The sequence below is a fragment of the Enoplosus armatus genome, chromosome 9 (genome assembly GCF_043641665.1).
Source record: "Enoplosus armatus isolate fEnoArm2 chromosome 9, fEnoArm2.hap1, whole genome shotgun sequence".
NCBI classification, from domain to species: domain Eukaryota; kingdom Metazoa; phylum Chordata; class Actinopteri; order Centrarchiformes; family Enoplosidae; genus Enoplosus; species Enoplosus armatus.
Genome location: NC_092188.1, coordinates 12,011,561 through 12,027,000, shown reverse-complemented (window position 1 = coordinate 12,027,000; position 15,440 = coordinate 12,011,561). Strand labels below are relative to the sequence as shown.

Sequence of the window (15,440 nt, the reverse complement as noted above, 5' to 3'; positions counted from 1 at the left end):
TTTACATTATTACTGTTATTTTGAGTATCAGTTCATAATGTGAAATAGGCTGGTCCTAGCTACCTAATGCGTCAAAGGATGAAACAATAAACACTCGACCTGAAGCAGTTTTATTTTTTAACACTTTACATTTACATCTTCAAAATATACAACAAACATGTATTGCAACTTTCCCATTCTGCTATTACATTCACAGCTTGCAAAGGTACTGAAAATACTTCACAGGGTGCCTTAAACTCCTGCATAGTGACAGAGGCATTGTGCATCACAAGCAAAATACAGAGAATATCTCCTTGTGGCATTTACATACAAACACAATAGGATGCCAGTCTGTTGGCAACCCTTAGACACAAATGGGACCCAGCTCTGACTTTAAGTGTCATGGTGAGGAAACAGTGAGGAGTCTTTTTTTAGTGACAAACAGAAAAATCCCATCACTGAGGAGAATCTAATGGGTGTCTCCAGGAAGAGAGCATCTGTTCAGATCCTTTCTACCTCACCTCACAAGACTGTTTATGAAACAGTTTATACACAGACTAACTTTCTGTCTGTCAGTAGATGCTGAAGGAGGCGTAGCTCTGGTCACTCTGGCAGGTGAAGTAAGCTATCAGCTGACCATTGCAGATCATCAGAAACAAGCCGCTACCTATAGATCAATAAAAAATTTGTATAAAAAGAATTGAGCTCATAAAGTTAAATGCATTAACTTACAGATGAGTTGCCAGTGATGTTTGTTTTACCTAAAGCCAGCCACCACTGCCACACCATGGGGAACTCGAACATCACTGCAACATGCAAACAAAACGTGCACTTTCACAACACATCCTGTAACTTGTGAGTGCACCTGCGTAGATGTATTGTTAGATTTCCGCTCACCTAGGCTGGTGATCATTACATGCAGAAGTGTAACAGTGACGGCATAGTCCCAGACCCGCCTCCTCACCACTGCGGCAAACAACAGGCCACTGCAAAAGTAGGTGAGCTCCAAGGACAGGAGGTTCACTAAGAAAGACCAACAGAGTGAAAAAACACAGGAAGTGAAAAAAGTTGCTCATTGTTGATCATATTGGCAGCATTCAGCGTGCTCACCCAAGTATTTGGAGTTGGATTCAGCAGGTTCGGTTTTAAAGTCAAATGGAATCAGTCCATCAAAGTGATTCAACCTGAATGAGGGGTGAGAAAAGAGGAAAATTATTGCCAGCAATTGTAAGAAAGTGTGTTAAACCGTCTTGTAAACATATCTGAGCTCATGGCAACAGGTAAAGGGGGTCTCCAGATATAGGCTACATGTGGGGATTAAGTAATGTAAACACTTTTGAGATAACTAAATCTCACTACTGCTATCACTGCTGCAATGGTGGATCCATGTCCAGATTAACCCACAGTGTGGCCCATGTCAAAAACAAGCTGTTTGGCCCCTATTGACCCCGGTACCTCCTGCTTCCTGTGCATTGTGCATGTATCCCATAACCTCCAAATACTCAAAGTACAAACTACCAACTACACATTTTGCCTACAGAGCCAGTAAAGAAAAACTGACTGCCTGCCCAGGTTTGCTATGTGTTTTTTATTTTTATTTTTATTTTTTTAAAACACTGCTTTATTTAATAATATTCACCATGCAAGGACAACATTAATTACTTCTATCTATTTGATCATTCTGCAGTTACTGAGTTAGCTGCACTGAAGTTTACAGGTAATTGGAACTTCATTAGTTGACTCAAGATGATGATTTCCAGACCTCTTATGTTGCTCCTATATTTATTTAGGAGCCACCTGTGTAGCAGTGTTTGTAACTGTGATCTTCCCCTGTTGCTGCTAATAATGACGCTTTAAATAGCTGGTTTAGCGCGTGTGTCTGTGTGCATGCATGTGAGAGCTTCTCACCTGAAGGCACCGAAGCACACACTCCCAATCATGTAGAAAAGAGAGTAGAATATGACCAGACACAGCAGCAGATTGAAGAGCACGGTCTGTGGGATTGAGACGCAGAGGGGGAAATATTTCACAATGCAGCATCTATATTTCCCACGTAACGCCACATTATATGTAACACTAACCCGGAGTCTGCAGTCTTACATATGATAGGCTACCAGGCTGCAGTGGGAGGGATGTGCGCTGTAGCTACACACAGCGACTCTATCTGCTGCTAAACCTGACCTGCTGCAGACATTTGAATTATAATAAGTGAGATTTTTTTTGTATCTGTATATTACAAAAAATAGACTCGGACATAACATAGCCTGTCATATCCTCGTATATTTTATCGCTCATGATTTTCCTACAGTCGATCCCGATTAACAGACACCCGATCAGCCAGAGAGATGCTGTCGGCTAAATCCTGACACACTAACTGTCCTCTTACCTTCGAGTCGACCGCTTTGCCTTTGAATGCCATTTCATGGTTTGTACTTGATGTTATATTACAAAATAATCCAGGCTGCAGCACGATGCACGACCCCGTTAATCCCCCCCAGAAACTGGACTTCTTCTGCCATCTAGCGACAAACACAAGACACAAACCAGCGCCGCCGCTTCTACAACCGAGCACTGAACTCATTTCACCTCCTATCAGGGCGGCCTTTGTTGACTGAAATAAAGACTTATCTCACTATGTACCTCTTATCTAGCAACTGAATACATAGCCATGGATACTACGGCGATTTTGTGTTCAGGTGGAGTGTATTTTCATCAAAATTATGACTAAAATTGCCCATAAAATGTGTAGCCTTATTATACCGGAGAAAATAACCGCCCTATGTGGGAGGGATTGAATACTGCAGGATAGCTGGAGATCATTTGGTTGAACATGAGTATCTGGACAACCAGCGACCCAACAAATACTTTAAATCAATTTAAAGACCACATACAAGGGAGAAGCTACGCATTGTAATCCCACGATTGAATTAAATGGATTAGCTGCCACATTAAAACCATAAACCATACAGTCTGGACGTGCCATAGGAGGTGATGCCACATAGTGCGACACAGTGGCTACTTAGATGTTTAATATCGACCAAAATTAAACCCTGCAGAAGTATTTTCGCGTATTACACGCTGTGTTTCGTTATGGTTTGATTAGGCTAAACTCAGTGTGTATTCATCCTGTTCGACTTCATTTCATGTTGCTGGCGTTTCATAGTGCTCGCACGCACCAGCCGACATAACTGTAGATGTTTTTTTTTTTTTTTTTTAAAGCTACCCCAGTTCAGACTCCGTGTGTTGCAACGTATTCGGGTCGTTTTGGTTGAAAATGTTACTTCGGGTGATTTTACAGGCCTGAGTATTTAATCCTACAGTTAGCACCGGCGTGTACAAACTGGTTGTCGCCTGTGCTCGGATTGCATCAACACAATTTTGCTGTTTGACGATCGTAGAGGGTTTGAAACTGGGGAGAAAGCAGCCAGTTTGACCAGGGGGGAACCAACCGCTTCGCAACGGTTATGGAAGACACTGCGGTCCCTGCGCTCCATTGATACACACTCGTACTTCTTGAGGGAAAAATACTTCTGAGGCTGTTATGGGCAAAGGGGGAATATGAGCTCCAGCCTATCGGTGGTATTCGTTATATCGGCACTGAACTGAGTTTTGGGCGTGTTATAAGTAAAAACAGGCCTGGTATTGACCACCGATAGTAAACTGAACTTTTCCGAGACCCAAAGTTGTCAGGCAGCGCATCTTACACGCATGCGCATCCTCCTATCCAGCTCTAAATAAGAGTTAAAACAGAAACGAGGTGAGTTCCACATTTTTAAACAATACGGGCGTAAATACTCATTTATTGCCGTGAACAGTGGCAAAATTTGAAAAAGCGGCCTTCGTTTTGCCAATTAGCGTTAGTTCGCATTATTTCCACTCTGATTTAAAACGGCGAGAATAAATCGTTTTTCCAAGTTTCTATTGAAGAAATTAATCAAGCAACAATGTTGAAGCTCGTAACAATAGCGCGGTGTTATTGCGAGTGTGTGTTATAATGTGCGAAATATTCGCGTTTTGCAAAATGCGTTTTCCTATTGTTATTAACCGGGAAACTTATTTATTACAGATTGTCCTTAGCTGGCTGCATCCAGTCACAATGCTACGGCTAGCTGTCTAGCAATCTTCAGTTCAGTTGAACGAAGCGGAGCTAGCTGACTGTTAGCTTCATGTCAGCGCTAGCTAGCAACCTGGGCTGACATTCCGTGACAAGGGGAAAGTGAAGAAAATAACCCGAGTGAAGGAAAACACCAAGTCAGGAAATTACACAGCAAGCATTTGCTTTTGTTCGACGCGTAGCGGCTTTGCATGATTTGTTTAAATAGGTAACTTGAGTAATTTACATAGTTTAAACGTGTTGGTGGCCTCTTCCTATGCTCCGCCATTTTGTATAAGACGAATGCTAATCATGGGCGCTCTTACATACACTTTATTTATGGCTAGAATAAAACTGAGGTATTTAGTGCAAAGTCAAACTTCATGAAGATCCATTAGCTCGGGCTGTTGTTTACTTTACACATGGTTATGACCACCATGCAAACAGAAAATATCACCTTAATTCAGTGTTGAACATGCGTCAAGACTAAAACGTTATATCGTAATATTAGTCGGATTAAAACGCTCTTAAGTTTGGCCAGTCAGTGCAGAAAACAGTGTTCTCTTTAAAATTGATAAACAAATTACCCTCTCACTTGTTCATAACCAGGCAAACAGTCGGTTTTAAGAGATACTGTTAAAACAAGGAAAAGATGAACTTGTGTGGTTAACTTAAAGTTGAGGCATCTTTCCCCCTGTTTGTCAATGATCCTGATGAAGGTTCACTCTAATGGGGCCGTTTGTGCTCCTATTTCCCTGTTAGTTGACCAGCAAAACAATATTATTATTGACTGTGTTGTCTGAAATCGAAGTGCATGGTGTATCCTGCAAGCCAGCACACAGTCGCCATCTATGGGTGATGTTGGGCAACACTGTTTACAAGTGCAGGTAGAAGCTGCATTTGTCGTTGGGAGCACTTTGCAGGTAAAACCATACAGGGGGGCTGCTTCACTGTGATAATCACGCACAGTCAACACAATAGGCTGAGAACAATACCATAAAACAGAGACGTGGACTATACCTTTTTATTCAACTTCTAGTATATTTTGAATATCTATATTGTTTTTGTGTATGACAATGTCTGATGTGACTGTGTTTATGTCTTTTCAAGAATATTGGAGGAGTGGGAATGACGGACACTCCACCAAGTGATGGCCCCTCACAGGGAGCTGAGTTTGACATGATGGGTGCTCTGGACTGGAAGGATGGTATTGCCACGCTGCCAGGCAGTGACATCAGGGTACGAGAGAGATTTGTGTTACTGCCCAGGATAAAAAATGTTGTGTACATGTAAATGTTTGATCAAGTCTCTGATCACACTGATTTGTAAGACCAGGGTTTCCTGTCATGTTTTATAGCACAGGTGGGCCCCTCGCCTGAAATTAGAACCACCTCTGCTAACTTTCTTAAAACATTTTTATTAAAGAAAACCTTAAGGGAAAAAGAGAGCGAGGGTTATTTCACACAGGGTATGCCATATATTTAATGAGAGTGATTATTTAGTTTGTCTTCTATTAACTCCATTCATCAGGGGACAAGATGAATCAGGGTGGGGGTGGCGCACCACCTTGGCTCAACAGTTTCCTGGGAGAAACCCTGATGAGAATATCTGTTTTCACCCCTGTGTCTTTCAGTTCCGCATGACAGAGTTTGGGACTCTTGAGATTGTCAATGACCTAGAGGTCAAAGGGCAGGAGACACAGCCTAACTGTAAGACCTTGGACCCAGCACAGTCTCACACTCCCACCCCTCCTCCAGAGGGCCAATCACAGACTGGCACAGCCACAGCTCCAGCCAATCAGAGCCAGCCAGGATCGTCTCAAGTTAAAGGTACGACAGCATGTTTAACCCTTACAGCATTGTTATTGTAAAGAATTGCAGTGTTTACTTTTTATGCTATATCTGTGTTTTGTACAGTAAACATTATCAGTTTCAGCCCTTCTTTCTGCTTTGTCCTTTAGCCCCCGGTCCTGTGCTTCTGTCTTTAGAAGAGGGCCCCAGTATGGAGGGCCCCAGTGTGGAGGTTGGTCCCAGTGTTGAAGTTGGCTCTAGCGCAGACATGGGCCCAAATGGGGAGCTGTCAAGGTGCCGGGCCTGTGGTGGCAGTGTTCCCCGGGATGCCCTCTTTCAGGGCAAATTTTGTAGCTCCATCTGTGCCCAGCCCTCCAGTGGAAGGTAAAATGACACATCTGGTATTCTCGCCTAGTTGTTGTAATTCAAATTATTTTGTTTTGTTGTTTCATCACCAGCCAAATCTTTCTTGTCTGCAGATCGTCTCCAGGGGAAGCCAGGGAGAGTCAAGCAGTTGAGGGTGAGAGGCTGGGTAAACGTGTGCGCAAAAAGAGGAAGATCTATATGGATTCTGGTGATGAAGAGGAAGACAACCAAGAAGAACCAGAGGTAAGGAGCACACTTTTAGCGTTTGTCCTCAGTGTTGTTCCCTTTCAGGTGTCCAGTACTGTCTTGCTGTAATAAATTTGCTTTTTCAAATAAAGTAGCTTTGTCTGGATTTTTTTTGTTTTTATCATTTCTTTCTTTGAGAAAACACAATAAGATGGATGATAAAAACAAGTTAATAGTTCTGATTATTAACATGTTCTTTCATTTTTCCTTTTTGTAGGAAAAAGCCAAGACTACCAAAGGCAGAAGAGGTGCCAAAATGGCCAAACTGGGTATGTTAGACTGCTGCCAGACAGTGTTTCTAAATCTCATAGAAATCTTAAAATGACTGACATTGTTCATTCATTCCATTCAAGGGTCTTAAATACAACAAAAGATGACATTTTATGTCTTGAATCCAGTTTTGTAAGTCTTAGAAATGCTGCAGTTTAATGTTATGCTGTTGCTCTGGTGAGAAATTAAACATCCTGAAGATTGTCCTCTGATATATCAACTTTTATTTTCAAAATTATTGCAGGGATGAAAATTTGTCTTATTTTCTAATTGGCATTTAAAAAGACTTAAAATATCTTAACTCTCACTTGTGAAGACAAGACAAGAATGAATGAGAGTTTATATTACTTTAGTATTAATTAGGTTCTGTCAATATTGTGGGCATGTTTTCACATGTCCTTGTATGTTTTTCATGAATGGCATGAGACGGAGCTCGTCATGCACCAACTACATGCTACTTGAGTATTTTTTTGTCCAACCGTCAGTGACTGCCCCACCCAATAAGAAACGGGCATGGAGCTGGCCTGCTTACTTGGAAGAGGAGAGAGCCATCGCTGCGCCTGTTAAACTATTCAAAGAGGTATTTTTTCCCTGTATTCACTGGCCAATTTGATATTTTTTTAAATCTATAACCAGATGGTTTTGTTTATTTGGTATCAGTTAAGCCAAATCATGACTGTGCTATGATGTGTCTTGCAGCACCAGTCGTTTCCTCAAAGCAGGAACAGTTTTAAGGTGGGAATGAAGCTGGAGGGGCTGGACCCGTCTCACCCGTCTCTGTTCTGTGTACTTACTGTTGCAGAGGTACGGGTGTTGATAGTTGTTTGTGGCTTTGGTTCAGCATCCCTGTGCATAATTAAGAATGTCACTCATATGTCCTTTTGCCTCTCAGATCCAAGGCTATAGGGTGAGGCTCCACTTTGATGGTTACCCAGAATGCTACGACTTCTGGGCCAACGCCGACTCGTGGGATATGAAACCAGCTGGCTGGTGTGAGAAGAATGGACATAAGTTATTGTTGCCTAAAGGTAGACACACACACACACACACACACACAGTGACACATTTATCCATGGTTTTCCAAAGAACCTTCCTGAGTAAGTTTGTCTTGCAGGTTGTAAAGATGGAGAGTTTAATTGGAGCATGTATGTGAAGAACTGCAGGGGTCAGCTGGCCCCAAAACACCTTTTCAAGAGCCTCAACACAGTAAGTACTAAGCACACGTAATCTGTATACTCCAAAGCCATCAGGTTGTTCTTAAATTCAGGGTTTGTATGTGCTAAATGTGTTTGTTTGTGTTTTTTATTCTAGTCTGTCACTCCGTCTGGATTCAGAGCCGGGATGAAGCTGGAGGCGGTCGACAGGAAGAACCCATCGTTGATCTGTGTAGCAACCATTGCTGCTGTTGTTGACAACCGACTGCTCATTCATTTTGACAACTGGGATGACACTTATGATTATTGGTAAGAGCCTGGTTTCAGATGGAAGGAATGGGTACTGATCCAAAGATATTCCCCAGTCCACTTGGAGGACTGCTGACAGCATACTACCTGTGTGCTTTAGGTATAGAGAGTATGGAAAGGTATTGGAAATGAATGTGACAAGGTCTTGACCAGTTTGAACAATTGTCTGGAAAATTTGAGTTTATGCAGCTGGAACACATTTTAAAAAGTCTATTTCCATCTATTATTTGTTGGTAAACCCTGGGTTATTGTTATTATGTGCTTGTTTACCTAGTAATTGTTTTTATAAAGGTGTGACGCTAGCAGTCCATACATCCATCCTGTGGGGTTCTGTGAAGAGGCTGAGCTAACTCTGACCACTCCAGCTGGTAAGACACAGACCAAGACACACGTGGGTCAGTATAAACTATTTTAATATACAGTAGGGCCTAAATAATGCAGAATTTAACATTATCAGAAATAAATGCTAATAAATAATTTTGATTCTGCTGCTAAAGCTGCTTAGATGATTGTTTACTTGTGCCATCAATGTATTTTTCTCTAGAAAGTATGATTTGACATTTCTGGTATTTCTCACATATTGTAAAAGGTAAAATTAAGTACATTAATGGTGAAATGCATGCATTCATCAGTTCCTGTGGATGTCCAGATTGCTAGTTTTTGATCCACAGGATCTTATGTCACAAGACTGAAATGTGTGTGTGAGTGTGTGTGTGTGTGTGTGTGTGTGTGTGTGTGTGTGTGCGCGCGTGCGTGCGCGCGCATGCGTACATGCATGTGTTAATGTGTGGACTGTCTTCAGTGACTGATGGAGTCTTTATTCCCTCTCCTCAGAATATAAGCAACCCAAGAGTTTCTCATGGGAGAAATATCTGGAAGAGACGGGCACACAGGCTGCTCCTGCTCGGGCTTTCAAACCTGTACGATTCTCTCTCACACACACACACTCACACACACACACACACACTCACGCACACACATATATACAAGTACACAAAGATTTATAACATGTACAATAGTAGTCTAGATATAGTCATGTGATTTTTTTGCTCTTCCCTGTGTTTGCAGCGACCTCCACATGGCTTCCAGATTGGGATGAAAGTGGAAGCTGTCGATAAGAGGAACCCCATGCTCATCCGCGTGGCAACTATAGTGGACACAGAGGACCACCGACTAAACGTACAAGATGTCTCCTCATCAAGATGTGTTCTGACTTTCTCTGTGCTCATCTTGAGTCTAATTTGCTGTTTCCCTCCATCTCTTCTGATTTAGATTAATTTTGATGGCTGGAGTTCAGAGTATGACTACTGGGTGGAGACAGACTGTCCAGATCTGCACCCTGTAGGGTGGTGTCAGAAAACTGGACACCCACTGCAATACCCGAATGGTGAGACACACTCTTCCCGTCTGTCCTGCCTGATATTCAGTGAGGTCAGTCGAGGTTTCTTAGGAGAAGGGTCCAAATCTGTAATTTCAACAGATGAGTCAACACAGTTTGTCTCTGCGTTCATTTAACTTCTGGATGTGGTGTTGGGAGGAATCTATTATGAATCAAATGGAAATGGTCTTGCAGTTGTTAACATAGTTGTATTAAAACTACCATGCGTGTGTGTGTGTGTGTTTGTATTTCAGGCTCCAGTGATGTGTTGACTGCCCCAGGACAAGGATGTCCTACCCCAGGATGCAATGGGATTGGCCACATCAGAGGACCTCGCTATGGGACCCACTACACGTTAGTAGCATGTACTCTGTTCCTTCACAGTCTCTTTGTTTTTTGTTGTTTTTTTCCTATATTCACTTACTTCATAGTGAATAAATTTTATATTTTATTTTCATATCCTACATATCTGAATTCATTTTTTGCCTCAGTACACTCGTTACTTTGCACATACCCTTTGGTGTTATGCTTTTTAACATACTTTTTATTTGTACATTCTAACCTAAATGCTGTTCAAAGCACTATCTATGAAAACCTCACTTAAAAATATTATTAAGTTCTTCTCCATCTTTGCTGTATTCTGTCTCTGTTGCTCAAACATCACATAAATAGTTTAATCTCATCTCGTTTTTTAGTAATGTTTGGGGACTGTAACTACAGGAGGAGAAGCAAGTCTCAGTATTCTTAAATGTCATTTATACTTGTGTGGGCTGCCGGCAGTGTAAATGTGTTGCTTGTGTGTGTGGGAGTTTTGAGTCTTTAAGGTGAATTATAGCTGCTTTTCCTTCCTATTTGTTGTAACCTGTTAAATTACAGAGCATCAAAAGTAAAAAGTGGATTTCTGTCTCGTTCACGGTTTGTTTTAGTAAAGTTTGTGTGTCTTGGTGTGTGCAGTCAGGTGAGCTGTCCCTACTCGGAGATGAATCTGAACAAGGAGGGCTTGCTGCCAGATCGCCTCAGCGGAGAGCGACCTCTCGCCCTCAGTGGACCTCATCCTCGTGGACGACGCCCCGATCCTCAAACAAACACTACGACGCAGACCTCTTCAACGTCAGACAAGCTGGAAGGAGCCGAAGACTCCCAGAACAGGTTTGCTGCTGAACACGTACACAAAAACAGCATGAGCACACTTTGAACGCCACTAACACTCCCAAGAGAACTCCTAGCAGTGTTTTGCATGCAACTCTATCCAGTGGTGTGGTACCTGAGAGCAGGTTATCTGTGTTGCTAGGAAACCGGTGACAGCTGAAGCTGAGCGTTCAGGACGCAACAGCCAGCTAGAGCCACCGGGTGGAGCCAGTGAGCAGAGCCACAATGGAACGAGGCCTAAACGGTACAGTCATGAAACCATCACACCAGGCTGTTCTGCTGAAGTTCATTACAGAAGATGTTCTGTATCAGAAAGTAACTTCTAACTTACATGTTGCTGTTTTGTTCAGAACTGCTCCAGTTCCCAAATACCTGAAAATGCACTACGTTAAAGAGGAGATTGGCGATAGTAAAGGTGCGTGTGAATGTAAAATAAGAGGAGATAAAGCATGTAAATCACTACCTCACTCCCACTGACTCCCCTCCTCTTTCCTTTCCTCAGCCTCTCCAGACGCCATCTCTCTCCAGCAGGCCCTCCACGAGTCTGTGTTTTCCCCCGGCATCTCTGCCTCTCCCCCCCACCGGGTGGCTCTCTGCTGGGACAAACACTGCCAGCTGCTGCCTGAGGTCCTGGGGCTGACTGCCAAGAGAGTGGCCACTTGGAGCGCTGAGGAGGTCAGACATGCTTACACACTCACACTGCGCCAACACATGAAAAGCAGACATACTCCTCATTCACTCATCCAACATGAAGGCGCCTTGTTGTTCAGGGAAACTGCAACTGTGCATGAATATTCAAGGAGAGCTTTTTCCGGTCGGTATGGTGAATTGGTGATCTCTTTCTGCCTGTCAGGTTAACAGCTGAGGTTGAATAAAGGCACACACGGCACTTTGATAAACTATCTGTAGGTTTTGCCGTAAATTTGTTTCTCTTTTTTTCATCAGGTGGTCAGTTTTGTCAAAGGACTTCCAGGATGTAAAGAACATGCTGCTACATTTAAAACTGAGGTGAGCACAGGATTTCAACCTACTGACAAACTCACCAGGTCTTAAGATTCAACTAATGATTACTTTAAGCGTGAGCGTGTTTCCCTGCTGATATAAAAAGTTTTCCTGACTCATTCTGTTTCGCCTCATGGCTTTCCAATTTTGTTTGTCTAGTGGCTTGTCAGAAAACTTTCACTCATTCCCAATGAAGGTAAAGGTTGAGAGGTAACACGTAACAGACGAAGTTTAAAGCTTAAGCCCCTTACTTTATATGACAAGGCACACATTTAACTCCTCTTTTTTTAGTGTATGTGCATGGGTGCAAGAACTTCAAAACATAATGCATACACACACAGGTGGAAGCATTACATAAGCACTGACTCAATCATTTCAATGTTTATGTATTGCTGCCACCTGTGTGTAGTCTGGTGTCTGACATAAAGCAGACAGAAAAATGCCTTGTATATTAAATAATACTTTTGTGCACCAGTGTGCAGATTCTTAGTTGCCTTATTATTATTATTATGTGTTTGCTGTGCAGCTTTCATAACATTTGCATACATTGTCATAAGACATCCCTGAACATTTTTAGATTTTTTTTAACACTTGATTTGCATCTCCTACAGACAATGCAACGAAACCATTCATATGTAAAAATGTATGTAATTCTTTGCAGATATACAGTACAAACTCCATTCAACATTCACAATGCACATTAATCAACTGTAAATACTGTAAGCTCATGATGGTGGCATAAACATTTTGAGTTATATACTGGTATTCATTAAAGCCCAAGAAGTGTTATTATGCCCCCATTCACTCCCACTGCATCTGTAAGCCAATACATTAAAGTCAATGGGTTTTCATATGGCCAAGTCATCCAAAAATCATGCCAATCAGTGCGCACAGCAATCACATGCATTTTCTTTAAGAAAAGCTTGTCATGTTTTGCCTTTGCAATGGTTTTTTCCCAGAATTGAATTAAACCGTTTTATTAAAAGGAGACAGCCACTGTTAGCGACTAGCTGGTGAACATAGTGCCAGATATTTCCCTTTGGAGTTGGTGGAGACAAAAAAACAGAGCTAAAAGAGAGTGAATATTGGACTTACATTTGTCAGGTGGACACAAACACGACTCCAAATGAATGATAATGTTGCTCCATATCTGCTGGATGTGTAAATAAGCAACTGTTTGCTAACTTAAAAGGTGATAAATGTTCGTAATTTGTTTCTGTGGCCAAAGTGGCCAAAAATCAGTTGATGATGGTAAATATGGATCAGCAGCTTCAGTTAAAAAGGAGCTTCAGTTAAAAGTAAAAAACAGTGATATGGAGCTAAACCTTTTCTTTTTTTCTTTTTTAGCAAATAGATGGCGAGGCCTTCCTGCTGCTCACCCAAGCGGACATCGTCAAGATCCTGTCAATCAAGTTAGGACCTGCCCTGAAGATCTACAACTCCATCCTCATGTTGAAGAACGCAGACGAAGAGTAAGACCCGAGTCCTCAAGGAATCCCTCGCTCCGTACCGGTTTCATCAACACTCAGCTAAAGACGTTTGATAAAAATCAGCCAGAACAGGTTTCATCTGTCGAGCTCTGCGACGGTGCAGTTACACGAGAGACAAGTGGAAGCCATCATCTTGAGAGAGAGAGAAAAAAAAAGGTCCATCTCTCCCTCCTCTCTTCAAGATGGACAGTATTGATCAACCTGAGGGAGACTTTTACATGATACCATGAGGATTCCTCTACTTTTATCGTGTTTGTTTACTGGATCATTAAAAAAAAAAAAACTACAGGCACCTTCAATGCTTCTTAACATTGTACAGTTTATGGATTTAGTGTCACAATTCTGTTGCATTTTCCATTTTATTTGAACTGTAATGGTGCTTGAGCTCAGAGCAGATGAAACAAGCGTCTTTGTGCTTTTTACTTGGCAACAGATGATTTTTTTTAAAGCTGCAAAATACAATCGAGAGGTGTTGAGAGGTTTTTAAATGTGAAACCCAGTGGAGCAGAAGCACTATGTAGTTCAGCCTTTCTCCTCTAGATGGAGAAAGTGGGTCACTCCACAGACCCAAAGGCAAGAGAGTTTGTTCAAATTGGAGTTGGCTGAAGCTTAGATTAAAAACTTTGTGTGTGTTTGTGTGTGCAAATGTGTTTGAGAAATGAGGATGTAATTTCCCACCAGCCCGTGTGTGTGTGTGTTGCTTTTCTGGTCAGAGGATTGAGCAGGGCTAAGGGCTAAATGTTAAATCAAGGAAACTTGCGGTCTTTTAAGGTGGAACGAGACAATGAACCAGCTCTGTTCTTCTCTATCTGCTCTATCTATGTTTTTGGGGCAACAGCACATGAACATGAATGTTTAAAAAACAGCGTTTAGTTGTTTTGTTGATATTGGTTATTTTGTTTGGTTCTGTCATTCACAATGTAAATAGTATACAGCTACAAAATGACTGTCGTCGCTCCCTAACAGAGTTTACTCCTGCTTGGTTATGCAAAGGCTTGACATCTGTCTACAGGGAAGGACAATGTGACAGTGAACTGGAAAGTACGAGCCTCGATTCATACATAGTTTTTGAGAAGAAAAAAACAAACATTGTCGGTGTCTTTGTAAATCAGCGTGTACTTCAGCAAGTTGGAATGTGTACATCAGCAACTGTTTATATGCAAACACCTTTTATTTATGTATTCTAATTTAAGGGGTAATGGTACGCTGTTTTGACTCCGAGGTGGCTGTGGCTGAATGGGTGAAAATAAATGAGATGCACACTGCCTGCTGCCCTCATTTAACCTCAGTCATTTCACCCCACACACACACACAGAAAAATCTGTGAAGTTTCTCTGTACAATTTTGTGTTAACTTATTTATAGTGGTGGAAAACACCTGAACTCAAGTGCTCTACTGAATATGGTTCCATGCAGCCATTGGCTTCCATTTTCAATTCACTACAGACTTTTCAAATCAACCTAAACTTAAACTTCCCAGCACGAACAAGACCACGATAAAATTTACGGTACAAAACCTTCAAAGGCCGATGTATAATGGATGGTAATTTCCTTGCGTGCTTGTTGGTAGTCATTAATTTTACATTACTGTCAGTTGCTGAATCCACACCTATAGAGTGTACAGTTGGTCTGCCTGGACTGAAGCTGCTGAAATTATCAAAAAATTGTTCAGCAAACAAAATATATATTCACATTCATTCATTTTGTTTTATATCTTAAACCCTTAAAACAATACATATTGAATTTTCACCTCAAAATAATATGAAGAAAGGGACCTGGGCATATAATCAAATGGCTATGTAGTCGTATTTTTTGTTAAAATCATTAGCTCTAAACATTAAAATGAGGCGGACTCACATTTTCTGTAAAATTGGGCAAAAGTTGGCGTTTTTGCGACCCTCAAACTGAAAACTGTCTTGCTGTGTGTTGCTCATACATGACCCACTTGCAAATAGGTAACACTCACCCTCAAACTAGTATGCTGTGTGAGCCATATCTGGCCCGCATGCAACACATCGCAGCTCACCCTAAAACCGCCACACTGGTTTGGCTACAACTGGCCTCTAAGCGACGAGCTGAAACTCACGCAAATGCTGACTGTACAGTATTTGGGCCATATCTGTTGTCTCGCATGACACCTGTTATTGCTGGAAAATGAGCCAAAAGTGGCCCAGATCTGACCCACGTGTGTATGCTATGTGGGCCAGGATGTAGT

The 15,440-nt window shown here is 41.8% G+C and overlaps 2 protein-coding genes across 2 annotated transcripts; one reads left to right on the top strand and one right to left on the bottom strand.

The window, feature by feature from the left end:
* Positions 1 to 551: 551 nt before the first annotated feature.
* On the bottom strand, positions 552 to 2,560 carry LOC139290809 (putative transmembrane protein 244). Its single transcript, XM_070912671.1, has 6 exons — positions 2,366 to 2,560; positions 1,888 to 1,973; positions 1,090 to 1,163; positions 877 to 1,002; positions 741 to 785; positions 552 to 646 (listed from the first exon to the last, which is right to left on the bottom strand). The coding sequence occupies exons 1-6, from the start codon at positions 2,558 to 2,560 to the stop codon at positions 552 to 554; spliced, it is 621 nt and encodes a 206-aa protein (XP_070768772.1).
* Positions 2,561 to 5,200: 2,640 nt separating this feature from the next.
* Positions 5,201 to 14,481, top strand: l3mbtl1b (L3MBTL histone methyl-lysine binding protein 1b). The gene is made up of 21 exons (XM_070911501.1): positions 5,201 to 5,311; positions 5,706 to 5,901; positions 6,063 to 6,246; positions 6,342 to 6,471; positions 6,692 to 6,743; positions 7,230 to 7,324; positions 7,444 to 7,548; positions 7,637 to 7,772; positions 7,859 to 7,950; positions 8,056 to 8,207; positions 8,499 to 8,575; positions 9,042 to 9,127; positions 9,276 to 9,386; positions 9,480 to 9,594; positions 9,840 to 9,939; positions 10,540 to 10,734; positions 10,877 to 10,978; positions 11,085 to 11,149; positions 11,237 to 11,409; positions 11,680 to 11,742; positions 13,084 to 14,481. The coding sequence occupies exons 1-21, from the start codon at positions 5,201 to 5,203 to the stop codon at positions 13,210 to 13,212; spliced, it is 2,469 nt and encodes an 822-aa protein (XP_070767602.1). The 3' UTR covers positions 13,213 to 14,481.
* The last annotated feature ends 959 nt before the right edge of the window (positions 14,482 to 15,440 follow it).

Coding starts and splice junctions, on each gene's coding strand:
- LOC139290809 (XM_070912671.1), bottom strand. CDS start 2,560: ATGAGTTCAGTGCTCGGTTGTAGAAGCGGCGGCGCTGGTTTGTGTCTT. Junction 1,003..1,089: donor ATCCAACTCCAAATACTTGG/GTGAGCACGCTG, acceptor GGTCTTTCTTAG/TGAACCTCCTGTCCTTGGAG. Junction 786..876: donor TGTAATGATCACCAGCCTAG/GTGAGCGGAAAT, acceptor TGCATGTTGCAG/TGATGTTCGAGTTCCCCATG.
- l3mbtl1b (XM_070911501.1), top strand. CDS start 5,201: ATGACGGACACTCCACCAAGTGATGGCCCCTCACAGGGAGCTGAGTTT. Junction 9,128..9,275: donor CTGCTCGGGCTTTCAAACCT/GTACGATTCTCT, acceptor CTGTGTTTGCAG/CGACCTCCACATGGCTTCCA. Junction 9,595..9,839: donor CCCACTGCAATACCCGAATG/GTGAGACACACT, acceptor TTTGTATTTCAG/GCTCCAGTGATGTGTTGACT.